We start from the raw sequence: 26,884 nt of genomic DNA, 5'->3' as shown, positions 1-26,884 counted from the left end.
CTGCCTCAGAGTGCAGAGAGAAGAGCGAGCTGGGCAGAGCGAGACAAATTTGAAGGGGAGGGCAGGCGCGAGTTCAGCAGCCCCCGGGGCTCTCCTCTCCCACCGCCTATCCCTTTCCTCTCTTCTCCTCCAGCTTCTCTCTCTGCCCCTAACCTTCTTCCGAAAACCCTCTCTTTAGCCAAAGGAAGGAGGTAAGGGGAACCCCTTCCCCTCCCCCCTCAAAAAAAAAAAAAAAAGAGAAACTTTTCCAGTCCGGAGAGAGCAGGGGAACGAGTGCGCGCCCGGCTCGCCATGGAGCTGCTGTGCTGCGAGGTGGACCCGGTCCGCAGGGCCGTGCCGGACCCCAACCTGCTCTACGACGACCGCATTTTGCAGAACTTGCTCACCATCGAGGAGCGCTACCTTCCTCAGTGCTCCTACTTCAAATGCGTGCAGAAGGACATCCAGCCCTACATGCGGAGGATGGTGGCCACCTGGATGCTGGAGGTAGGGCTGCAGGCGACGCTCTCTAGGAACCATGCCCCCACCCCGATTCACAGCTCCCACGCAGGGACCCTAAAACTGGGACAGGGTAGCCTCTGTACCGGCCTCCCCGCTCTTGGACGCGAGGTTACCCCGAGCCCTTTGGCGGGACGCGTGGCTTCATTTCGGTTCCTTGTTAGATGCAGGATTAACTTGGGGGAGGGGGAGAGGAGAGGTGAGGAAAATGTAGGAGAAACGAGGCTGTCCTGGGGCGGAGGTGGGGGAGCATCCCGCGCGCGTGTGCCTGCCTGTGGCTTCCTCTTCTTCCCACCCCCATCCCAACCTGTCTTTTGCGAAGCAGCGGCTGCTTTCCGTGCGGTGAAGAGGGTAGTAGGAGCGCAACATTGGAACCCACAGTAAAATGCACCCCCCAAAATGCCAAAGTAAATTCGTCCTAGCTTCAGGTCCCCGCATGCGGTCGCGACTCCGCGTTGGCACTTAAGGGGGGGGGGGAGGAGGAAGGAGGAGAGAAATGGGGAATTCAGGAGCCCCGGAAGTCATATTGAAGAAACCTGTGTTTTAGGGGAACCCAAAAGAACCACTTCTTTACCCTTGCTCCAAATCTTTGCCGAGCAAGCTGTGTGCCCACGTATGCACAGCTCTGGACCTGCCGTGGTTTCGCCATGTTGCTTTGCAAACTCCAGTTGGAAAGTCTGGAGTCGCCGCCCGCTCCCCCTCGCACCCCCTTTTCCCGGCCACCCCACTTTTAATCTTGCTCTCTCCTCCGACCCCCACCTCACGAAGGTTACTTACAGTTTGGCTTTCCTGCTTCCTCGGTGCGGAGAGTTGGGTGGGGTAGAAAGGGGGGGAGGAGGTGTGTGTGTGGGAGGATATCGGGGCACCCCTAAATGAGAGGGCAGGTCCCCCCGTGCCTCATTCCGGAGGCTCTCAGGCCCCGGTCTTCTCTCTAGCTGGTCACCACGTTCCTTAGTTTCTGCCCTTGTGGGCCGCAGCCGGACACTCCCGCCGCGGCTCTCACCCCTTCAAGTTTCCCCCCGGGATCCAGAGCTCCATGGGTCGAGATACAGACCTTGCCGGCACCCGAAACCTCCGTTTCGGGAAGTCTGGATCCTCCTTGGGGTTTTCACCCCGAAAGGGCTCTTCTAGGATATTTTCTCGATTTTTAATTATTTTTTGAAACCATCCCCCCTGCTCCGACTCCAGCTGCCGAGGCTGCGGCGCTCTTCCTCGTCTCCTCCCTCCCCCTCTCTTCCCCACCTCTCCCCACCCACCCCCCCAATAGCGGCGCCTGGACCGCAGGGACCCCCCCGGGCATTTTTTTCAATTGTCGGGAATGATAGAGCAGGGTCTGGGGTACCGAATGGGGCCAAGCAGGAGACCCTCGGAGCCTCCAGAATATTTTTATTGATTTTTTGAAAAGATGACGAAATCCAAAAAAGAGAGTGAGTTAGAGAGTGAGCAAAGGAGTAGCGAAAGGGAGCGTCGTGTAGCCGCTGCGCATTTCTTTGACTCCCCGCTTTGGATCTTTCATTCACCCCAGTTTTTAGGCTTCGGGAGAATACTCGAAATTGGATGGGCTATTTAGATTTACCCGTTTCCTCATCTTTATTCTTGTCACACATTCGGTTCCCCTCCCCCTCCCCACAAAAATTAAATATTTTTTGTTGTTTCCATAGATTGTTTTTTCATTCTTTTTCTCTTTTTCCTGTACTTTTTTCTCTCCCTCCCAACCCATTCCCACTCCCATTGTAGGTCTGTGAAGAACAGAAGTGTGAAGAAGAGGTCTTCCCTTTGGCCATGAATTACCTGGACCGTTTCTTGGCTGGGGTCCCGACCCCTAAGTCCCATCTGCAACTCCTGGGTGCTGTCTGCATGTTCCTGGCCTCCAAGCTCAAAGAGACCATCCCTCTGACGGCAGAGAAACTGTGCATTTATACCGACAACTCCATCAAGCCTCAGGAACTGCTGGTAATGACTGCCCCCTTCTCCCTCCCTTTCTGCTGTCCCTCCTGTTCCCTCCTGGCCTAAGGTGTCTTCTCCCTACCCCTGCCGAAACAAATTCTTAGGATCCCAAATTTCCCTACCGCTAGAATTTTCACACTGTTTTAACACATCTATTTTTTGTGTTCCTACTGTGTGCTGGGCACTGTCTTAACCACAGAGGCTACATGGACAAATAAGACCATCCCAGACATTTGTGTTGGTGAGATTCATTTGTGTGTGTCTGTGTGTGTGTAGAGGAAGAATGGAGTACAATGACAATACTTCATTTAAATTCAAATTTTCAGTCACTGGATTCTGAGACTATAGTCAGACATCTCACAAGATAAGGAATGTGTTCACGTAATAGGCATTTGTTTAGTGGTTTATCTAAGAACCTGGAGTTTAAAGGTAGTGTCTTATATATGTATCTAGTCTCACAGTACCTACGCATAGTAGCTATGCACTAAATATCAGCCAGTCAGCTTTTGAGCAAAGTCAAATGTTAGCCTTTCACTGGAGGAGTCTGAGGCCTGTGTCGCTACTTCTGATGGGGTTGTGACCTCTCTACAGCCCCGGTGGTCCTGGCTTGCCTCTAGCTCTCTGCCAGGGAGCCTTTTTCCCATCAGTCTGAATCTTTTTTCGCTTCAGCTCTGCACATGAGACATCCATATCACAGCAGCGCTGGAATGATGGAGCAGCTCTGAGGCTGCCCCTCCAGTGGTCTCCACACCTTTCCCTCTACTGTTTGGAAAAGGGGCCCCCTCTTCCCCCACCTCCTTACTAGCTGGCCTGCACAAAGTCCACAGAGCTAAGACTGGCTTCTTGAACTGAGCTCTTTGTGAGGGCCTTCCTTTCTGGGGCTGTGCTGCCATCTAGTGGTAGACATGCGCAAGGTTGGGGGAGGAATTGCTGAGAATGTGGAGAGGGGCAGGAATGACTTCACCTTTGAACCACTGCCAGATTTCAGCTGCTTCTGGTTTGGTCCGAGAGGCCCAGAAAGGTACTTTCTTCTGGGAGATCTGCTTCCTTTAATAATGGTGCAAGACGAGTGGCTTGTACTCACATTCCCCTGTGAGAAGAAAGGGCTGGGATTTCAAGCCATCTTTGAAGACGGTGATTGTTTGGTAGTCTATCAGGGATACTCCAACCCTCTATAAAAAGCCAGGGCAGACTTTAGCATTTATAAAAAAAGAAATTGTTAAGAGTCCGGGTCCAGTTTGTTTTTCTCATGGTAGCACAGGAAAATTAGTCTTCCATCTGGTCCATTTTTTTCAACAGAATGCTGGACTGAGGTGGTATTCTTCGGGACACCACAGTTTTTCCAGGATGAGCCAGGTTGATTTATATTGCTGCAAACAAACCTGCCTTTATTGCATTCCTCATCTTTTTAGCCCGTAAGTTGGAATCTGGAGGAGTCCTCCTATTTTATAACTGAGAAAGCTGAGGCCCAGGGAAGGAAAGGGCATTGCCCTGGCCACACCACCAGGGAGTACAGCCTTTCTGCTGTACCAGGACTCTGACACTGGCTTAGCATATGGCTCTCGGCTTTAGTCAATGGAAGGGATTTGGGGTTCTTAGGATGAATGGGGAGGCACTGGTGAGCTGGTCTCTGCCTCTCATTCTTAGGAAGACGATTGACTGATAGGCATATTTTCCCTCTGATTGCCCATGTTTTTAAGGTTTTCTTTCTGACTTGTTTCCCTTTTAGCACAATTTCCCAAAAGTATCTCAATAGGGGAGAGAAATAGGGTTTTTCGTTAGGTGGGCTGCTGGTCAGAGGCCCAAAAGAGACAGGTCTGTATTGTCCCAGACTTGCACTAAGGGACTCTCTGACCTTGAACAGTCATCTTCACCTTGCTAGAATCACTTCCCATCTGTAAAATGTGGGAGGGGACTAAATAATCCCAGAGTCCCTGGGGAGTGTAAATGGCAAACTGCACTCTGTCGCTCACCGAAAGGTTAGAGGTTCAAGTCCACCCAGAGGCACTTCGGAAGAAAGGCCTGGAGATCTACTTCTGAAAAATCAGTCATTGAAAATTCTATGGAGCACAGTTCTACTCTTGACACGTGAGGTCGCCAGGAGTCAGAGTCAACTTGACAACGACTAGTTTAATGACAGTCCTGGTCCTTTGGTCATGATTACAAAGGCCAGAGAAACATTTAGGTGAAAGGGTGTTCGTGGCTAAGTGTCATTTCCCCATGATTTCTGCATGATATGTCAAGGGGAAAGCTCTAACAGCGAAGAGAAAAATGGCACTTTTTGGCAACAAGTACGAGCAAGCTAATTGGTTGCCAAGGAGTTGGGCCAGAGAACCGTATTTTGAGCTTTATCCATGTACATCATTTTTCCACAAGGATTAAAAAGACTGTTAATCCAGGGATAGACACATAGAAGAAATAACTACCAAAGGGCCACAGTGATCTTGGCAGTGTCTTATAGGTTAAACTTTCTGGGTGGGCAGGAAGCAGCATCACATGGAAGTCAGGGGTGGGTGGGAGTAGGGGGAGCTGGGGAGGAAAGGAAAGAGAAAAAAGGAGAATCTTGGCAACAGCTACCTGGGCTCTCATTATCTTCAGTGGAACCTGACATTTGAAGCATAAGAAGAGCCGTCAACAGCTTCAAAGCTTTAAGAGCCCATCGACAAATGGGCCTGCCTTCCAATCTCAAAGTGACCTAATGAGCATCATTAAAACAGATCGGGATCCCAACCCCCCAGCCCCAGATACCAGGTCAGACTTTGGATTTTATACTCTTCCTACCTTCCTCACCAGGAGTGGGAGCTGGTGGTGCTGGGCAAGTTGAAGTGGAACCTGGCAGCCGTCACCCCTCACGACTTCATCGAGCACATCCTTCGCAAGCTGCCCCAGCCGAGGGAGAAGCTGTCGCTGATCCGCAAGCACGCACAGACCTTCATTGCTCTGTGCGCCACTGGTAGGAGCAGGCTGGAGCTAGAGAGGGAGGCTGAGGAGCTCTTTGGGGGAGGCACACTGCGGTACTAAATTTCAGGTGTTTGTGTGTGTTTGGAAGGGTGGTCTGCAGTCTAAGCTTTCATTCCTGAGTGGTGGTTTTTTCTTTATCTGAGCTGGTACGTTCTCTTTCGCTACGAAACTCATAAATGGTTTATGAGGACAGGTGTGGTAAGGGAAAAAAAATGAGTGCCTGTTAAAGTATTCTTTATGATGTCTAAAGTACTCTTTGAAGATTATATATACTGCTAACTGGTTGTGTTTAAATCTTTAATCTTTTGAGGAAAAGGATGGCTTGGAGATAAGCCCAAGAGGAAATTTAGGAGGGGGTGGGGGCAAATATGGGTTAAAGGAACAATGTCAAGATAAAGACTCTGCTGCTCCCCATAAGGGAGACCAAAGGAATTCTTTTTACTATAGGGCATTTATTGCCTTCTAGCTGTTCCCTCTACTGGACGGTTGGCTTTCAGTAAGGATTCCCTTTCGCAGCACTGAGTTCTGACGCCCTCGCTTTACATGGCGGTGTTTCGATTGGGGGTGCAGCCTTTAAAATAGCAATAGCTGCTGTCCTTTTCATGTTAAAAGCTTTCTCACCCACCATGTTGACCCTACAACTGATACATAGTTTCTGTTGACCCCTTTGTTCCCCATTTTCGTAATAAACCGGAGGCAGTGGTTCAACGTTGCCTCATTAAATTGAACCTTGGCCAGTTTCTACTGTTTTTTTCTTTGTAGTGACCATAGTAAAAACTCTGAAGCCTTCCTCACCCAGGGAGGAGAAGGTGTCAAGAGTTCATATTTTCACAATCAGAAACGTTCAGTAAAGAACTAACTGACCATTTGGGCAGATCTTTAAGGGTAGTGCCAGCTCAGATTTGTTTATGAGTAGTGGAACTGTATGGGTGGGACTCGGGGGCTACCTTTTTTGAATATCTTGCTGCATCTTATTGATGTACTTGTACAGATGATTATATAATGTGCAGTGGTACGAATAGTTAAGCACTCAAGTACTAGCCTGAAGGTTGGAGTTTTGAACCCGCCCAGAGGCGCCTTGGGAGACAGACCTGGCGATCTGCTTCTGAAAGGTCACAGCCTTGAAAGCCCAGTGGAGCACTGTTTTACTCTGCACACATGGGGTCGCCGTGAGACGGAACTGACAGCAGCTAACAACAACGGTAGTGTATACGTGCTCAGTGTTCACATTCAATAGGTCAGCCATTGCTACTTATCGCTGGGGGACCCTGGACAGGCTGCTCCACCTCTCTGAACCCCAGCTTCTTCATGTGCAAAATGAGCTATTGATAGGTGATCCAGCAGTCGTTTCAGGGTGACTGGGAAAATTAAAATCAGAACTAGATATTGTGTACGGAAATGCTTTGTGAACCACAGAGTGCAGGACAGATATGCCGTGGTACTAATTATAAAAATGCCACCATCCACCAATTCTGATTTTATCTCTCCAGCCAAGACATTATGACCTGACTTTTCAGTCTTCCGGAATCCACTCCCAGCACTCTGCATACACTGGCGTGAGCATATAATTCCAAGCCTCTCATTTGATTTCAGGGAACAGTGTCCCCTGGGTGACTTTATTTAGTCCTGCCCTTCCGGACCAGGACTGGGCCTGACAGAGCGTGTATGTGCCCTGGGCCCCTTTGTGGAAGAGATAGCTGCCCTTCCTTCAGCCCTGGGGACCATTCTTCAGGACCCCTTGGACCCTTGTAGCCTTCAGACAGTGACCGTTCTTTTTCTTCCTTCCCTTCTCCTGCTGTCTGTCCTGGGTCCTAGAGGTCAGACCCTCATTGACTTGTCATTTTGTCTCCCAAGCCCGGCTGTCCCTTCCCTCTCTGTTGTCATGATTCACGGGGGGGGGGGGAGTGGGGGTGGGGTTCACCAGGCCTTTTGCTCTGGCCCTAGGACAGCTGACCCCTGACACTAAGCTCCCCCATTGCCCAGCTGTTAATAGCATGCCTTCTGCTTTGACCTTGTCTCTTGACTGACAGGTCTTTCGGGGTCTGTCTGCCCTTCTTCCTTTCTCCTCTCCGGTTGGAGTAGGAGTGGTGGGTGGAATTACCCAAGCACGGGCAGATCCCCAGGTTCTGTAAGGGCTCATTCTATAAAGTTGGGGATCCCATCCCCCACCCCTGGCCTTCTTGCCCAGATCCTTGGGGTGTCTGCCAACTTTGGGGCCAGAGTAGGGAGCCTGGGATTCAGGGACTGAGGACAGAGGTCTGAGGGAAGCAGAGGAAGTCATGAAGACGCATTACTGCCTTTAGGGGGCCTGGGTACAGAAAAGAACACCTCCAGCCAAATGTGCCGAGTACTGAGCCTCAGGTGGGGACTGACCAGAGCAGAGAGAGGTTCTCAGAGGAGTTTCCTGGGTCTGGAATGCCTGTCTCCGGAGGCCTTTCTTCCCCTGAGCTGCACTTTGGTTTGTGTGAATGACTGAGTTACATAAAATCCTCCCTGCGTGGAGATTACAGCATTGACCGACAGGATGAAACCCGAGGGCTGCCTTACTTGGAGGAAAACCTTCCAGGACGATGAGAGTCCACGTTTTGGGGGCCAGGGTGTGGAGAATGGGTGAATGTCTAGGACTGTGTCTGCAAGGGCAGATGGTAGGAGATGCTGAGCTCATGCTCCACGCAGCCCCTTACATCTCGCCATCTCGCTGTCTCACCTTGCCCCCCAATCCTGGAAGTGCTGCCCTGGAGCTGATGAGGCACCTGCAGCCAGGGTCTTGGAGGCCCATGGGGGTCCAGGGGAGATGGTAGCCAGCCCCCGTGCTGTGTGGCTAGTTTATGGGAAAAGCTGGTTGTGAAAGAGCTGGCAGTGGTTCTGCAGAGTCTGTGGAGAGCGTATGTGTGTGTGAAAGGGGAAGAGAGAGAGCTCCGGAGAGCACTGAGGGGCTTCAGAAAGGGTAGCGGAGTATCCGTCTTTTATTGTGCTTATAGGGTAAGATGGTGGCAGGACAGAGAGGTGCGCTCCTTCCCTTCCCGGCCTGGCCTGAAATGGCCTCTGAAAGAGAGACTGCCTCAAACTGCCTGGCATCCCTCCCCCTGTTGGTCTTGACCAATGGAGACATTTGGGAGGAGACCTTCAAAACTTCCAGCTTCTGGCATTTGCTTTCCTGGAGTTTGTGAGGCTGGGGAAGCAGAACTGAGCCTTAGTCCTGCTAGTTGTGGTTCTGATGTTAGAGCCCTCCAGGTCTGCGAACGAGGGAAGAGAAGACCATTCAAGATGACTCAGGCTTGCACTCTGGTGTTGGGAGATTCTTGACACATGATATCATGTGCAACAGATAATTCCAGTTTGTCTAGAAGAGCCAATGGCATTGAGTTTGAACTTGATGGGGATGAGGGTAGTGCTTAACCTCCCTACCCATAGCACCCCACATCCCCATCTTTTTGCATAGGAGCCCAGCCTTAAGATGCTGCCCTGAGCTATTTGTGCCATGCCCATGAATAGCCCCCTCCCGGGCTTCCCCACCTTAAGGCCGGAGCTCCATTGATACTATAAATTCATTGTGCTTTCCCATCTTCTGGGTTTACCACGTGTTTCACCTGAAGGTGTTTCATTAGTTTCCATCCCCAAGTTACAGCGAGGCACTGGTGGTCCAGGGAGTGTGGGTGGCTTGGCCCTCGAACCAGAGTGGGAGGAGCTGCCTCCACAGCTGAGAGGTCATGGAGCTGAGAGGAAGTGGCCTGTTGCACTGGGAGTCTCAGTTCTTGTGTTACCACCCTGAGGGGACAGGCAGTGTGAGGCTGGCTATCTCATTTCCCATCTGGCTGTAAGATGAACGAGCAGCAGGCTGCCTGCCATTCTCCAACCATCCCCTCCCCTCCTCCTTCCACCCTATGCCTTTGGAGTTAAAGTGGCATTAGCTGGTCATGGCAGTCCTGCCCTATGAGGACAGGGTGTGCTGAACCTGTTCAGGGGGTGGCAGATGAGGTGTGTGTTGACGTCATTCGTGGGCCAATGAGAATCCTGGGTTCCGGCCTTTAAACCTCCACCTGACTGCTGGTTGGAGCAGGGGGGCAATGGGGGAAATGCCTGGCCATGGCTTCCCTGTTTCTCTTCAGGCTTGGAACAAGGATCTCTCTCCCCCTAGTGGTGAACAAGAGCAAAGCAGTTGTGCTTTTGCTTCAAGGCCTGGGAGGCCATAGCCAAAATAATCAGGGCTAAGCTTGCTGGGCAGGGCCATGTAATCCGTGGTTTTAAACCTCTTTAACTCAGAACTCAGTCTTCAGTGAAATCATCTCAAGAGGCGCAGATGCCAAGTTGATGAATGTGGAGTTCTCATTGTTTTTGCCCATGTTAGGGAGGGGCTCTGGTGGCATCCTTGGAGGTTAAGCTACCTGTGTGAGGTCATACAGCTTCTTGATGTCATGGCTGGGTTGATGGCCCATGACTTCTGACTCCCAAGCCAGGGCTTTTTTTTCTGGGCTTTTCTTCCATTTCTGATTTGAAGGATTACCCAGCATTCCTCAGCAGTATATGGTAGGTGACCTTGAGGAGCTGTTTAACTTCTGGAAAATTACGAAGAGCACTGCATCAGGAGTCTACAACTCAGTTTTAACCCCAGACCCAACACTCATAGTAAGTGACATTAGACAAATCACATAATTGCATAGGATTTCACAGATTCACCTGTAAAAGGAGGTGTTTGAACCAGGTGAATTTTAAGTTCTTTTTCAGTAGTACTTCCCCATCCCCACCACCAAAATGAACAAGCAAGTGAACAACACAGGAGCTGGAATACCCCTAAGGTATACCTCTTCCTCTACTGCACTGGGGAGGGAGGAGGGATGCCCCAGGTCTCTAATATGTGGGCTTGTTCCTGGGCTCTGGGTGAACCACATCTGAATGAAGGAGAGATGGGCTGGGACTGTCGTTGTGGGCATCTGTCTTTCATTGTGTGCTCGTCGGCTCTCTCCAGTTGCCTGTGAGGCCTCAGTTTCTCTCACTCCTGACAAAACAGCAGGAGGCTTCGGGGACTCGATGAGGTCATTTCTGGGACACATACACAACTGGATAGTGATAGATTCTCCAGAAAACACAGAGCCCTCATTCTTCCCAGCCTCAGCATGCTTGGCCTGCTCTCGGCATCTGCCTGCAGTCCACGGATGCCGGATGCCTTTCTCCCCGTCCTCCAGACGCTACAGAGAATCTCCACAGTCACATAGCCTATCACCATCCCACAGGAAGTTCCAGTAGTAATGAGTGGTGATGATGATGGGGGCTGACATTTATTGCTTACCATCAGCCAGACACACTGTGCTTAAAAGCACATGGATTATTGTAGTTAATCCTCAGAACAACCCTATGAGGTGGTATAATTATTACCCTTATTTGCAGATGAGAAAACTGAGACTCAGAGAGGTCAGGTAACTTCCCCACCTTCACACAGCTGGTAGGTGGCGGGCCAGAGATTCAATCCCTCTTTGACTCCAGAGCTAGCGTTCTGAACCATGAGCTGTAGTGCCCCAGTGTGCCTCTTTCTGCTTCTGCAGGAGGTGAGCCGGAGCCCTAGGCACTGGGGCAATCTTCTTCCTCCATGGATCAGGTACCCAGAAGCCGCAACCTGGAAGAAGAACTCTCTTGTATCTGATGGGGATTGGGGACGGGACTCCATGCACTATACCCTCCACCTCTTGGAGGTGTTGACTCAGTTGTCTGAATCCTTCCCATCTCCTTGGACACTTCGCTTAAGAAGTGTCTCCAGTTGCTCTTGTCCACTTGAATGCTTTCATTCTTTGAGAAGTGTCTTTAGAAGTCACTCATGTACTTCTTAGCCATTTATCACGCACCATGCTGTGTTGTATTCTTATCTAACAAATTGTTGTCCCAGCCCAAGATAACTGCTGTGTTCTTGGAGTGGGAACAATGTTCGACTATTTTTTTTTATATTATCCGTGGTGCCTGAAACAGGGAGGAACACCTTGTAGCGACTTGGTCAGGAGGATCACTGAGCACTTAATTGCCTCTCTCACTCTGTCTGCAGGAGGAGGCAGGGTCTCAGGAAGTCACTGACAGTTCACCTTTCCAGGTGGGCAACTGAGGGTGGAGAGGAGAGACCCTCCCTTCTGAGTGTGCCTTCTGCACTAGGATATAGCTCGTTGGAGTTTTTGACCAGGCGATTTCTACCTGGTTTTTATTTGTTACAATAAAATGATACTAAAAAGAAAATTCTACAAACTTATATTTCCCCACCTAATGAGAAAGTTTTCATTTTCTGTGTCTCCTTCTAGTTCATTAATATGCATATGTGTATATGTATTTATATTTATATTCACGTTATAGAAATACGTATCCATGTGTATGTATACACACGCATATGTTTATATATGTTTCTTTTTTTTTTTGGAAGATTATAATCTCGGTCATGGAGCTCTGGTGGTGCAGTGGTTCAGAACTTGGCTGCTAACCAAAAGGTCAGCAGTTTGAATCCACCAGCCGCTCCTTGGAAAGCCTATGGGGTAGTTCTACTCTGTCCTATAGGGTCGCTATGAGTTGGAATCGACTCCACGGCAGTAGGTTTGGTTTGGGTTTGGTTTTTAATCTTGGTTATAGCATGCATGCAGTTTGGTTTTCTGCCCCCATCACCCCAAGTGCATATAGTGAATGTGTCTCCATTCTGTTACATAGCCAAATTTTAAGATTTTCTGTAATGGGTTGAGTGGGATTTTCCCAGGGTGGGAGGTGGTGAACTGAAGATAGTACAAGGACACGACCCTTCAGATGTTTCATTTTCGTGTTTTTTCTCTGTTCTTTTCCCTCAACCCAGCAGAGTCGGGCTGGGGGGAGGGGGGAGTGTCCCTGAGTGTGATCCTGATGGCACGTGGAACTAGTGTTGCTCTGTGGAAAGATATGGATGGATGCTTGTGACTTTGCTGGCTGGCAGGAGCCACGTTACTCTCTGTTGTCTCTCTCTTGTTCTTTTCCCTGGGGGTTCTTCTAATTCCAGAGCCTCAAGTCAGGACAAATTAGAGCTGAAAGGCACCTGGGTTGGGGGAAAAGCACTGTCTTCAAACCTTTTGACCTAAACCATGAAAGAAGAGATACATTTTATATCACGACTCAGGATACACATGCACGCATGTAAAACTGTTACAAAAGCTTCTCAAGACGGTGTTTACCCTTACTGTATGCAATACTTTCTGATATTTTCTATCCTATTCTATGCAGTAAAATGAATAAAATGCTGGTCACGACCCACAAACGAATTCTGTAACCTACTAAGGGTTGCAAATGGAAGTTTGAGTAACACCGATCTCACCTAACCCCTTATTAGACAAATGAGAACGCAGAGGCCCGAGGGAGGAGGCTGCCCGAGCTCCCGCAGCCTGGGCCTGGCTTTATTGCTAATGTTGCCTCAGTAGTTGACTTACCCAGAGGAGAACTGAGCAAGTGCTCAGGGAGCTAGAGGACAGCCCTGGTTTTCTGCTGTAATGGGTGGCAGAGGAGAGGGGCACGGCCGGCTTGTCCTCCAACAGCTCTTCTTCTCTTGCCGTGGATGAGCTCTGCCAGTCTGAATGGCTGAGGCAGCCATATTCATGCACACAGTGCTATCCAGTTCTGTGGGGCAGGGGAACAGTGTCCCCAAGGGAAGGACTCCCCTTAACATTTTCCTATAAAACAAGGAAGAGGGAATAGTCCCTCTATGCAGCCTCTGCCCCTGGCCCTCAACCCCCCCAGGACAACCCACATGTACCCCCTGGCTCTCAGAAGTTAATTAGTATGCTGAAAATAGGAGTTGGTGATGCAGACCGTGGACTACAAAGATAGACATGTGTGGGGTTTGCTTCCCGGTTCTGAGACCTGTGGCAGAGGGAAGGGAGGACCAGGGAAAGATACTCTCCTGCCCCTTCTCTGCCAGATGCTTCCACCCAGGGCCTCTGCGGGCCCAGAGCCATGAGCTGGCTGCCTCCCTTGCATTATGAATGTCACAGGGGGGAGCTAACGAGGTTATTGGGCAGAGAAACACTCTCATGTGGCCCCACCCCATGTGGAAGCAGACCTACAGCAGAGCAGGAGGCAGGGAGGCCGGCTTTATCACGCTGTCCCCGGGAAGAGAAGGCACAGGAGGGGCCAGTGGACATCAGGCTTAGTGGGGAACACCATAACATAAGTCCCCCAAGAGGTAGAAACAGTGACTTTGCTAAGGAAAGACATCTGAACAAGGACTGAAAAGAAAGCCAAGGAGAGAGACAGACAGACGTCTTCTGCCTTCATGGGATTCAGCTGAGAGGGGAGGGCAGTCCCTGTATGCTTCGGTGATCCAGCCGGGAGAAACGGGTCACATTAAAAGTGCTCCTATAGAATACGTGTTTATGATAGAGCATTGATTAGGAAGAAGGGAAAATACTAGGTTGAGCTGGTTTTGTAGGTTCATCCTAAGATTTTCACTATAATTCGAAGTGTGGCCGGTGTCTTCCCTTTATATTGCGCACACACAGACATACACACACACCTACACACGTACCTCTTCCACTGCTATATACAGTAAATTCACCGGAGTAATGTGAAACTGAGGAGCCCTGGTGGTGCAGTGGTTACGTGCTCGGTTGTTAACCGAAAGGTTGGCAGTTCCAACTCACCTGGTGGCTCCACGGAAGAAAGACGTGGCGATCTGCTTCTGTAAAGATTACAGCTTGGAAAACCCTATGAGGCCATTCTGCTCTGTTACATGAGTTCACCATGAGTGGAATATCGATTCAGCGGCACCTAATAACAACAATAATGTGAAACTAGAGAGGGCAGACAATGAACAACCCACCCCATGCCAGGTCTGTTACTAGGATGAGTGGCCAAACTGTAACCTCATTAACGTATCAGCGTAAGTCAGGGTAAGGACAACTGAAACTCAAAGCCTCAGGTCTCCCCCAAAACATGAGGGTAATAATTGTGCGCACTTTATATGATTAATTTGTGAATTAAATGGGATACGACGTGTGTCAGGTACTGTATGTGGTCTAACTGGTATCTGTTAGCAGCAGTAACAGGAGTAAGGTGTGGGTGTCTGTCTCCCCTTGATGGATGGAGAAATAGCTGGATCACGGTCAGGCAGCCTGTTTGGGGGACAGCTCAGAGGAAACGAGGTACTTGAGCCCCAGCATCCAGTCCATAGCAGCACCCTCTGTTTTTGCTCTTGGAGAAATGGAAGTGGGGAGAAGGCTTTGAGTTCCTCTAATTTATTCTCATTTTGCACTTCTCTAGCAAACCACTGTTTTTGCCACCAAGAAAATGGGACCCTCAGGCTCATGAGCCATAAAATCTAAGCCAAGTCAAGCATATGGTTAGGATGTAGTGTGTCACCTTTGGTGCTTGATTCACGTCCTGTCCTCCTCTCATGTTCTTAGAGTCTTTGGCATTGGTCCAGAAGTCGGACATTGGGTGAACTTTAGCCCCTTGCATTGCTGCCTCTCTCGCTTCATTCCTTTTTTTATAAAATAGTCTTTTTGTTGTTGTTTGGGACCAGCTGCCTGCCCAGAGAATACGGCAAGATCTCTTCTGGATTATCACTCTTCCTAAGATCTTGCCTGATCCCCCACCTGCCAGTAATTTTTCCTCCTTACAGCCTCTGGAGCTCTTGGATTATGCTACTTGGATGGTACAGGGGGGTGTCTTATCTGTGTATTGGTCTCAACATCCTCTGCGCTAGTCCACCCCCAGGGAGACCAGGTCTCACTCCCCCTCCTGCCGCACCAGAGCTGAGACAAGTACCTTGTACCTGCTGACCTCTCATGTAACTGGAACTTCTGTTGGGGGGGCGGGGGGGGACTTGAGTTCTCTATGAAGTCACTGTGTGCCCTTAGGTAAGTTCTCACCTTCTCTGCTTAGACCAGTGCCCATGTCTCAGTCTCCTTGTTTTAAATCTGGGATAGCCACCAAAGAAGCAAACCTGTTGCCTTCAGGTGGATTCTGACTCGTGGCAACTCCGTGTGTTACCGAGTAGAACTGCTCCATAGGGTTTTCTTAGCTTTAATCTTTTATGGAAGCAGATTGCCAGGCCTTTCTTTCATGGTAGCACTGCGTAGATTCACACCACCAACCTTTAAGTTAGTAGTCGGACACACAGGGTGGCCACAATGATGGCAAATAAATAAGTAGTGGGCTTCTTGTGAATGAAGTACTCGGGGAGGATGTGCTTACAGGTTAAGGGGCCTCTTGGATGGCTGACCCACCGCCATCTTATTTCTGTGAGTATTTACAGACTGAGGAACTCCTGGAACCAAAAATCTTCCCCTGCCCTGATCCTTCCCTCTTTTTTGCAGACTTTAAGTTTGCCATGTACCCGCCATCAATGATCGCAACTGGAAGCGTGGGAGCAGCCATCTGTGGGCTCCAGCAGGATGAGGACGTGAGCTCGCTCACTGGCGATGCCCTGACGGATCTGCTGGCCAAGATCACAAACACGGACGTGGTAGGTGGCCAAGACCAGACCTTTCTTTTCCTCAGCTCAGAGAAAGACATGGTTGGTTTCATTGTGATGCACCACAGACGCTTTTTTGGTTTGTTTTCTAAGATGAACATCCACGGTAGTCCTAAATGGAACAGGTGGAAATGTCATTAAGTTTTTGAAAGCCTGCATGCCATAAAATACAGAAAAGAATGGAGCAAGCAGATGCAAGGGGAGAGGGAAGGGTGTTTAGTAATTTTCCTGTGTGGCAAGGGCTTCCCAGTGGACTTGAGTTGCTGCTTCATTTCCATTTATGTCCACGCTGTCAGGCTGCCTCTCCTCCAGCGTGGAGCATGAAACAGTGCTGCGTGTTTGCCCACACAGGCTAAGGCTGCAAGGCCACCAAGGAGAAGGGACGATTAGAACCAGGAGCTTGCTGCAGGAGAGGAAGCAAAGGTGCAAGAGATGCCCGTGCCATTAGCAGGGAGTCTGGCCTTGGGCAAACCTCTCAACCCCTCCTGTCTCTCACTTCCCTTTTGTTCAGTGTAGTAATGGATTAAAAGCACTTTAAAAAGAATAAAGTGTTGTACAAATTCAAGGAACTATTATTAGCTGGAGATTTTTCCATCCTGTGTGCCCCGTGGACAGCCTAGAGGCACTTACCTTCTGGCTGCCAGAATCTGAAGCTCATTAGAAGAAAGATTTTGACACAAACCAGGGTCAAGTAAGGCTCTGAATTCAGCTGGTAGGAAATTATAGTCCTAAAAGTTTCAGAGCCGTGATGGTGCCGAGAAATCAGAGATAGAGTCCCTGTATTTCACTCACACAGCAATCCTAGAGAACTAAAGTGGCCAGCCTGGGGACTTGGGGTGGGGTGTGGGGGCGCAGTAACAGAATGGGGACTAGAACCTCGATGCCCCAGTTCCTGGCCAGTGAACTTTACACCCCACCCATGCTGCAGCTACTGGGATCTTTTTGTTTGAGAAAGGCCTTTGCTTTAAAGGCAGCTCGAGAGAGGGGTGTTGGCTTTGAGGCCCTCATGAGTCACCATGGTGAAGCTCAAGAATGCAGGGGAACTTCTTGATGACACCCTCTGGACATTCCAAGGGGATTTAGAATGCCCTAATGTGGGAATATATTGAGTTAAGGGGTAATGTGGTTTCCACTCCCCTTGGATGTTGCCGAGCAGAAGGTAAAACCTCAGAGGGCCTAAGGCTGCAGCCCGCTTGCTTTCTCACCACCCTCTATGTATTTTGGCCTTGGGATTTGTTACCAGCACAAGAAAAGGCTGCTGCAGGGAGGTTTTCAGGGCCTGATGGAACAAATCCGGGGTTCTCCTCTGACACGCTGCTGTCTTAAAAGTTTTTTAAATGATGACGTTTCCAAAACATAGCTTTTTAAGTATGTGCTCGAAAATGCAGATTTAAAAGACCCCTTTAAACCTTCATCTAAAGCACAATAAAATAAAAAAAATAAAAAGACGCTGTCAGTGCAGCATGAAGAATGCTTTTCTAATCCTCCTGAGAAAAATCATGGACAGAATTTAACATAGAAATGATACGCTTCCTTTTTTTCCTGAATAACTCACTATTAAGGCAGCCTTATCAATAGGACTTCCAACCAGCTGAAGACAAACCTTTCCTGTACCTCCAGAGACAAAAATGTCAGTGACAGGAGTTTGACCTCAGCTTTGTAACCTCTTTCAGATATTTATAGATCTACTGTGATTGGCTGGTCTATCTCCCTATGAGTCTCCAGCCTTCTCCCAGATCTTTCTTCGGTGCCCCTTACTGATTTCCAGTGGACAGAGGTCATTCCTGGGGGCACCACAGAGGCTCTAGGGATGTGCCTTGCCTTTCAGGACTGCAAACCAGTTTCCGCCAGCTCTTCCTGGAGAAGCTGCCTGTCCTTTTCAGATACTTTGTAGCCAGCCCATTCAAGACAGCTGTGAGACTGGCTTAAATGGATACAAAACCAGTTTAGAGATCTCTTGCTATATACCCCCCCAGCTATAGAGTTGTACCCGGTTTCCGTAATGGGCCTTGGCTGTGTTTCTTAAGTCTCTGGGTGGTGCAAACGGTTAACACCCTTGGCTGCTAACCAAAAGGTTGGAGATTCGAGTCCACCCATAGGTGACCTACTTCCAAAAAATTAGCCATTGAAAACCTTATGGAGCACAGTTCTACTCTGACACTCACAGGTTTGCCATGAGTTGGAATTGACGCCACGGCACCTGGCGTTTCTGTAACTGGAGCACCAGTGGGTCCAGGCCATGCAAAGTCGCTAATGTAAAATAATTTAAACATTTTAATATTAAAAACCAAACACAAGAATACTCAGTAGAATGCAAAATTCATACCACTTTTTCAGGTGAAATTCCAAGCTTATCTGGTATCTGCAGATCTCCCTGGGAGTACTTGTTCCCCCATTTCCTAGGCCTTTTTTTTGTTTGTTTGTTTGTTTTTTTAGTGGAAAGGTTCAAGAAGCACTGAGCTAGGCTGTTAGTGTGTGCCCAACTTCCCAAAGGTTAAATCTCCCATCCATCAGCTTGTGAGGAGATGAAGCTTAGAGTAAAGAAAATTCAGAGGGCAAGAACTCAGAATGCATAGCATTTAGAGGCATTCAAGTTGTGCTTCCTGAGCTCTGTTTGCCATTTCATGAGTCAAGGAGTGGTGCATTTCAAGAACTTCCTTTCCATTTATTCCTGCAAGTAATTTATTGAAGGCCCACTCCCTGCAGACTGCTGTGTTAGGAGGTATGTAGGTGACCAAGGCATGATCTTTGGGCACTACACTAGAAGTTGGCCAGGGTAGACAGGAATGCATGGAAATAGAAGATGAAGTTTCTGCCTTCAATTAGTGATTGTATGGAAAATGAGGAGCAAACACATGCAAAAACCATAGCAAATTGTTTAAGATCATAAACAAATGAGTATTAAATAATACATTATGAACTATAAATGCTGTACAGTATCCAGTCAGAGGAAGATGCTCCTGAGGCCACATGCAAAATGGCAGGACTTCCAGCAGAGTAAACTTTGCAATAGAAAATGTCCTCCGGGCTGAACTGTGAGATGCCCAGTGGTTTGCGCTGAGCTCTCCCACGGAGAAGTCAAATACCCATGACCACGTTTTGTCCTCTAGCTATAGTGTGCTGACAAATAGGGACCAGAAAGAGCTCAACACTGCATTTACCCTGGAGTCCCTGAAGTTTTGCTCTAGTCCCTCTGAGCACCGTGATTATGTGATCTCTTCAAGCCTACAACGTTCCCTGTCACCGTAGGATTGTCAGGGATCAGGCTGCTAAAGGAGGGTCCTCTGGATTTGTTTGGGACTGCCACACACGTTTCTCTGGCTCATTGGCCAGCGGCAGATAGCTTTGATAGGAGGGAGCCATGCGGCTCTGAGAATGTTGGTCTTTGTTGCTCCTTCTGGTTGCCAAAATAAACCGGAACGCTTCATTCCAAAGAGAAAGCTGAGTGAGAAGCCTGACAGTTTTACAGGGAATAAAAGTCTCAGAGGGTGGTATATTTTAAGTACTTTTTCCTTGCAGTCATAAGTGTTGCTAAAAACAGATGCTAGCGAGCTCTGGCTTTTGGGGGGGACTTCTAGCAGGGCTTCTGTTGCCAAGGGTAAGTTTGAGAGGAGGGATTGGCTGCCGTGAGTCCCTGGTGAACCTGTCGCAGCCTCCCCAGGCAGAGTCGAGGTTCCTCTTCCATCCCGCGGCACTTTGTCCATCCCTGTGCCAGCATTTATCTCACTGTTTCCTTGTCTATAGAACCTCTTGAACAAGACCCAACTGGCAGAGTCATGGGGGAATGAGGCTGAGGGGAGGGAAGGAGGAAGGAAGGAAGGAAGGACAAAGGGCGGGCAGATGGGTCTCAAGTATGTTTCTATTTCTTTGGTCTCCCCACGCCTTTTAGAAGGCTTTGTGTTTTTAGCATTGATTACAATAAAACCTGAGAAAGCTGGCATCTGTGTAAGGCAGAAACCTGTTAGAGAAGGAAAACTCAAATATTTTCCACTAAAACGAGCAACAGAAAAGTGGTAAGGCTGTACTCTGTCAGAGGCGGAAAGCTTGTGAGACCCAGAAAAAAACAAGGCAGTCCTGCTCTCACGGGTTTCACTGGATATGTCAGGGCCCTCTGAGGTTGAAGCCCTGAGTTTAACTTGATTTTATCTTAGAGAAAGTCACAACTTTCACATGACACAGTTTCACTAATGCACTTCCATTAAAAAGTATAATCGAGGCTCACAGGCCATAAAGACATGGTGAAGTTACTGGAAGATACTGAATAGAACAGATACATAGACTGTAGTCATCTGGTCATTTTATCCATCCTTCTCTACCTGGGTTAAATAAAAAATCTGTCTTATTCTTAAATATCCCCAGAGAAGATTCCATGATGCCCCTTCCTTAGAGTCATCCTGGCAGTTTAGGATTCTGGTTGTCAGTAAGCTGTTAAAAACCAATTAGCAGTGCAATGGAAAAAGTCTCAATTTTGACTACGTGCTGTTCACAGGGTCCCTAGCATTGTGGTATTGTCCTTAGCTAGAAGCACCAATACCCTCACTCATTCATGCACACCCTGCTCTGATGGCACCTATGCTACGGATACTGTCTTTTGTGGACTTGCAGGGCCTGTGGTCAAGAACCTTTGAAGAGCTGCTGGAAGGGAAGCTGGGGGTGGGGAGGTGGAAGGAATAGGATTGGGGACTGATGCCTCCCTCTCCTGCCTCATTTTTTCTGTGGGCCTCATTTTGTATGCAAGGAAATAAGCCAAAGAGCCTGTGAAGAAAGGAAGAATGAGATAGTTTCCTAAGTTGTCTCTGCCTGAGTTGGCCGCGGGTCTGGGGTTCATTCAGCCCTTTGTTCTCCCGTTGAGTGCAGTGCGTGTGTGGTGACAATGGAGTGATGCAGTTACACTGAGGGCTAATGGTAGGAGTTCCGTCAGCCCATTCATGGAGGCAGAGGAGGGTGCAGGGCTCGGAGCCCGAGCCAGCAAGCAGAGGAAGTCAGAGGCCCGTGTAACGAGCTGGAGATCACAAACACTGCTGTCAGGACTCCGAGGCTGGGGGAGCGGGGGTGGCAGGCAAGGGGGGGGGCAGGGGAGGGGACCTATCATCCTAGAAGTTGGAGGTTTGCCCGACCTCCAGCACTGTGGAGTGCCACCTGTCCGGGCTGACAGACGAGCATTATGGCTTTCCTTTTAATCAGCTTAATTTGAGGCATCTTAACACAATGGCTGGTGCACTTTACATGCACGTAGCATCTTTTCGTTGGAGGCGCTGTCGTTTTTTCTGGTCACTGGGGCTGGCTTCCTTCCTTAGAGCTTCTCTGCCCTATATGTCTTTACTTAGAGCCCAGAAGAAGCAGAGTTGTATGGGGAATCGAGTTCTGAAATTGGAGGCTTGCTCTTTTTAAGGCCATGCTCGGCTTTGAACTAGGTGTAACTGGGGGGCAAGCCACCTTAATTATCAGGCTTGAGCGCCCTCGCTGTAAATGAGACCATTTGGCTATTTGATCTGACCCTCAATTTCTGCAGTTCTGTGATTACTGATGTTGTCTTCTAATCCTGTCCCATATGAAGTACTGTGACTCCACTCTTCTCCAGCTTTGCTCCTCTTCTCTTTGGGCTCTTTAACTCCCCTCCCCATCTAGTTCCTTCTCCCAGCTTGACCTCCTAGCAGAAAGAGCCTGGCTAGATTTGAGGCAGGGCTTCTCCTTCCTGCAAGTCACTCCTCCACTCCTATCCCCTGTGCCCTCCTGCTCTGCTGCTTTAGGGACTGGGAGCTCCTGGGGCAGGAATGGGGCAGTGCGGGGTTGGTTTCTCTAGTTGCGGTAATGGCACTGCCACACATTCTCTTCTTTCTTCACTTTCTGTTGGCTCACAGAACTTTCCCATGCCTTTTGGGGGTCCTAAAAGGACCCCGATAATACTAAACAAGGATATTAGTATGCGGGGAGTGTACTCCGTCTCACGGAAGGGGGATGCTGGACTTCCTCTCCACCATCATTGAGTAGAGTGTTCTACATCGCTATACAAGACAGGCTTCTGCCCTCGAAAAGCTTTTCATCTAGCCAGAATGAGAGATTTGCACAGTTGAAACCAGAGGTGATAATAGCTAAGCTGTGAAGCTTCTCTAAGAAAAAAAAAATGAAACCTGAAGGGGGCGTTAGTCAGCAACCTTGGAGAGCTTTCCAGGAATGGGGAACACCATTGAGACCTAGTGGGGTTTAGTTTCCAACTCTGTCACAGGGTCAATCTAGAAGAGAATGGGAATGGGGCTTGGAGTCTCTTGTTCCTGAGGTATCTGTTTAAGTCATCTTTTTTCTCTTCTTTTCAAGTAAGAAGAGTCAAAGATCAAGAGCTGGCTATAGTGATGATTTACATTGAAATTAAAATGAGCCCAAAGAAAGAAGAGAGTATGTGTTTTGTATGAAATCTATGACATCTTTATTTTGTTCAGAAGAGCCTGTGCATGTATTCTTGGCTGGAGCTTACGTAAATGTGACTCTTGATGTGCGTGTTGTCATGATGTCCCTTGGCTCTGAAAGTCCAGTAGGAGTGACTGCCAAATGTCTCTGCTGTCCCTGCAGGATTTTCTCAGAATGTTCCTCTAAGGTCTGCTAGAAGGGAAGGCTGAATACCAAGAAAAGTAGGAACATTGGTGACCCAGAAGGGAAGAAGACTCTTTATATGGCCTGAAATCAACTTATTTTGTGTTCTGGAACCTGGTCTTCCCATTTCAAGGACCATCTATCTCAGGGATGCTGGTGTGGTCACGCTGTTGAGGTAGAGGGTATGCCGACCCAGATTACCTCTCTGTGGGGCCAGAATAGAGCCTCCAAGGAAGGAAAGCCACTCAGGAATGGCTGGAAGGCCTTTGGATAGGTTTCTTGTTGGGGAGTGAGGTCATACATGAAAACTTCACATCAGAAAGTACTCACCAAGTGGCTATACCATGTGAAGCCCTCTTTAAAGATACTTCATTGTGAATACCTAACAGACATTTCTTTTTTAATTTAATGTTTCAGAGCTATCTTCTGTCCACATACCCCACCCCACCCCTACACACACACATATACACACAAGGTCCCTCAGTCAGCTGAGAGTCCTGCCATCTTCTTTAAATAACAAAAGCTCTTCATGCCTCGAGCTTTGGGTAGGGTTTGTCTTCCATGAAGGCAGGGATACAGTTACTACCTCTGTGGTATGGAGGGGTTCTGACTTGTTCCCTGTTTTTCCCAGTGTGGGGGGATTAAAACATACCCTTCAACCATTCCTGAAACACCTCTCCAGTGGAGGGGTATCACTCATTAACTTCTTGGGTTCAATTGAGTATTCTCTGCAAGAAAAGAGACAAAGAAGAAAATAGTATTAAATTATCTGGCCCAGCGTTCCACCCATTGAGTTTGTGCAGGGGGTGAGGGAGTAAGCATGAGAAGGAGAAGGGACTGAGCATGCTGCTGTTCAGAGCCTCGGTTTCTGCTCACTTCTCAGGCTGTGGGTATCTCCCCACACCATGGTGAGTCTAGTGTTTACCGATACGTGTTGTTTCTGCAACATGGCCCCTAAGAGCAAACTAATGCCTTCCTATGGTGTGCAAACAGAGGCAGAGATGTCCGTTCCAGCTTTGGAATGCAGACTGACAGTGTCACGCGGTCTCACTGTCTCTGAGGTAGGACCTTCCTAAGGGACATTCAAGAGAAGCTTGGACTGTCGTCATTTTTTTGCCTGATACATTAACCGCCATATTAGCTTTGCCTCTATTTAAGATTAATTTAGATGAGAAAGCTTGAAGGTTTTCAGATATCCTCTACTGAAGTGCAAGTGCCCTTAGAGACGTGATGCCCTTGCCCTTTACCACCACCTAGCACCTTCAACAAGCTTGTCAGCACTGCCCTGCAGGAGGGGCCTGGAGGAGGGACGTGGGGAAGAGCCGAACAGGGACACAGGTGAGACCTGTCAGATTTCTAATCACTGGCTGGGAGCATCTGAGTAGAGAAGGTGACCAGGAAATGTCGCAGAAGAGTTTGAGAGATGCTAGTACGTTCTTGGTTGTAGTCCCTGAATCTTATCTCAGCTTTGTTCAGGGTTTGCGGGGAGACCTCCGCTGCTGGATCTTGTCTATCTTGTTCCATGCTACATCCCCAGTGCCTGGCACACAGTACACCTTTAACAAATCTCGAATAAATGCTAACCGGTACCTTACTTTACCAGTAGCAGTTGCCATGTCTCATGGCGACCCCATGTGTGTCAGAGTAGAACTGTGCTCCATAGGGTTTTCAATGGCTGATTTTTGGAAGTAGATCTCCTGGCCTTTCTTCTGAGGCACCTCTGGGTAGACTCAAACCACCAGCCTTTTGGTTAGCAGCAAGCACGTTAACCATTTGCACCATCCAAAAAAAAAAAACCAAACCCACTGTCATTGAATAGATTCTGACTCATAGCAACCCCATAGGGTTTCCAAGGCTGTAGATCTCTATGGAAGCAGACTCCACATCTTTCTCCCGCAGAGCCACTGGTGGTTTCAAACTGCTGACCTTCCAGTTAGCAGTCAATTGCTTTAACCATTGTGCCATCCCGGGACTCCAGATTGAGATTAGAGAAGTTAAATAACTTAGCTGTTGCCCCCCAAGTAAGGTGAGTGGGCAGCAAATACTACCTTCCCACTTTTAATTATTCTTAGATTCCAGGTGATGTTTCATTGCTATCTCTAGCCTTTGGTCTGTTGATGTTCCTCATTTTTTTTTCCCCTCATAAAAAGCTGTAGTTGGAAATGTGGACTGGGTGACAGAAAAGGAAAATTTGGGGGTGTGGAAACTTCGTTCCTGAGCAGTTAATTCCAATTTTATTTTAGGTCTTTGGAAAATAAAGATGATGCTTTTGTGCTTAAAAACCTGTTGCTATCAGGTCGACTCCAACTCATAGCGACCCTGTCGGACAGGGTAGAACCGCCCCATAGGGTTTCCAAGGAGCAGCTGGTGGATTCGAACTGCCGACCTTTTGGTTAGCAGCCATAGCTTTTAACCACTGCACCACCAGGTGCTTGGCAAATAGTAATCTCTGGGCAGTGAGGGAAGATCGTGATGAAACAAACGAAAAGGAGGCATGTGTTAAGCTGGCAAGAACCGAGGAGATTCAGTTCAGCACATTTTCCATGTGTGTATGCTGTTTAAGAAAGTGCAACAGAGCAGCCTTGCAGAGGGAAGAGGCTGGAAAATATCTTCTAAGAGCAATTTCTTTAGCTCGAACCCCACTTGAGTATGACCCACAGTCCCTTCCTAGTGATGCCCATGACTTGCCATTGTATTCCACGTCACCTAGCTAACAGACGCCTCTGCCTGGGGCAAACACATTCTGAAATACAGATTAATATCAGAGCAATGCTGTAAATCCTTGCTTATTCTCAAACCGGGCATCTCAAATGTTCAGAATTTTGTAAACATTCTGTATTGTGTTTTTACGAGAGGTACCACAAAATTAAACCTGTTGCCCTCAGGTTATTCTGACTCATGGTGACCCCACGTGTTACAGAGTAGAACTGCTCCATAGGATTTTCTTGGCTGTGATCTTTATGGAAGTAAATCCCTAGACCTTTCTTCTGTGGCACCGCTGGGTAGGTTCAAACCGCAAACCTGTTGGTTAGTAGCTGAGTGCAAACCATTTGCACCACCCAGGGAACCTTAAGAGAATTAAAAAAAAAAAAAAAAAAACCATTGCCATCAAGTCAATTCCGACTCATGGCAACCCTATGTGTTACAGAATAAAACTTCTCCATCAGGATTCTTGGCTGTAATCTTTATGGAAACAGATCTTTTAGGCCTTTCTTCCATGGTGCTGTTGGGTGGGTTTGAACTGCCAGCCTTTAGGTTAGTTGTGTTGTGGTCATTGTGTTCCATCAAGTGGATTCCACCTCATAGCGATACTGTATGACAGAGTAGAACTGCCCCCATAGAGTTACCTAGACTATAGTCTTTACAGGAGCAGATTGCCAGGTTTTTTCTGCTGCAGAGCCACTGGTCGGTTCAAACCGCTGACCTTTTTGTCGGCAGCGAGCACTTAACCATTGTGCCACCAGGGCTCCTTTTTTAGGCTAGTGGTCAAGCGCGAGCCATTTGTACCACTGTGGTAAGTAAGGAATCTGGAATTTTTTTAATACACACTTTATGTGAGGGTCAGTACATTTCAGCTCATTCCCTTCTTATCTATCCCTCGGGTGCTGAATTTGTCTACTACTGTAGCATTTCTGGTGGCCTTTCTCTTTTCTGTCTCTCCTAACTTCCAAGCAGAAAGCATTTGGTTGGCTGCTTGAATACCAGGCTATGAAAAGTTCCTCAAGTAGACTATTATTTAGGCCAGTGCTTCTCAGACTCTAATGTACTACAGATCACCTGGGGTCCTGTTAAAATGCAGATTCTGATTAGATTGGTTCAGACTGGGCTGAAACGCTGAATTTCTAACAAGCTCCCAGGTGATGCTGATGCTTGCTGGTCCACGGACCCCACTTGGAGACGTGAGGCACTCTAGGCACTCCAAGAATGCATCTCCTTTATTCCACATTTGTTTCTACTGGAAGACTAGCATGGGATGGTGTGAGGTTGAATTATGTGTGTATTTTCCTCATAAAAGGCTCTGTGCCCTGTTCATCTTGCTAACTGCTCTGGTTTGGGCCTTTTTTCCCTCCAGGATTGTCTCAAAGCCTGCCAGGAGCAGATCGAGGCAGTGCTGCTCAACAGCCTGCAGCAGTTCCGTCAGGACCAGCGGGATGGCGGCAAGTCGGAGGATGAACTGGACCAAGCCAGCACCCCTACAGACGTGCGGGATATTGACCTGTGAGGATGACAGTTGGCTCAAGGGGAGAGGCGCGTTCGTAATCTGCTCTCTCCCTCCCCCGGTTATATTTTGTTCTTTGTGTTTTAGGATGAAACTTTAAAAAAAAAAAATTCTGCCCCCACCTAGATCATATTTAAAGATCTTTTAAGAAGTGAGAGAAAAAGATCCTATCAAACGGAATAATTAAAAGCATTTGGTGCCTATTTGAA

The 26,884-nt window shown here is 48.4% G+C and overlaps 1 protein-coding gene across 2 annotated transcripts; it reads left to right on the top strand.

The window, feature by feature from the left end:
* Positions 1–5: 5 nt before the first annotated feature.
* On the top strand, positions 6–26,884 carry CCND2 (cyclin D2). 2 transcript variants are annotated; one of them, XM_004381174.3, is made up of 5 exons: positions 6–486; positions 2,236–2,451; positions 5,239–5,398; positions 15,711–15,859; positions 26,529–26,884. In XM_004381174.3, the coding sequence occupies exons 1-5, from the start codon at positions 292–294 to the stop codon at positions 26,676–26,678; spliced, it is 870 nt and encodes a 289-aa protein (XP_004381231.1). In that variant the 5' UTR covers positions 6–291; the 3' UTR covers positions 26,679–26,884. The 2 variants fall into 2 exon arrangements, with proteins under 2 accessions (XP_004381231.1, XP_023591436.1); XM_023735668.1 differs by lacking the exon at positions 26,529–26,884 and adding an exon at positions 22,184–24,190.

The sequence above is a fragment of the Trichechus manatus genome, unplaced genomic scaffold (genome assembly GCF_000243295.1).
Source record: "Trichechus manatus latirostris isolate Lorelei unplaced genomic scaffold, TriManLat1.0 scaffold00081, whole genome shotgun sequence".
Classification (NCBI taxonomy): domain Eukaryota; kingdom Metazoa; phylum Chordata; class Mammalia; order Sirenia; family Trichechidae; genus Trichechus; species Trichechus manatus.
This window is presented reverse-complemented; position numbering and strand designations above follow the sequence as displayed.

What these genes read in the sequence shown, in the direction of transcription:
- CCND2 (XM_004381174.3), top strand. Translation starts at nt 292, where the DNA reads ATGGAGCTGCTGTGCTGCGAGGTGGACCCGGTCCGCAGGGCCGTGCCG. An exon ending in TCAAGCCTCAGGAACTGCTG is followed by an intron (nt 2,452 to 5,238) that starts GTAATGACTGCC and finishes CTTCCTCACCAG; the next exon opens with GAGTGGGAGCTGGTGGTGCT. An exon ending in AGATCACAAACACGGACGTG is followed by an intron (nt 15,860 to 26,528) that starts GTAGGTGGCCAA and finishes TTTTCCCTCCAG; the next exon opens with GATTGTCTCAAAGCCTGCCA.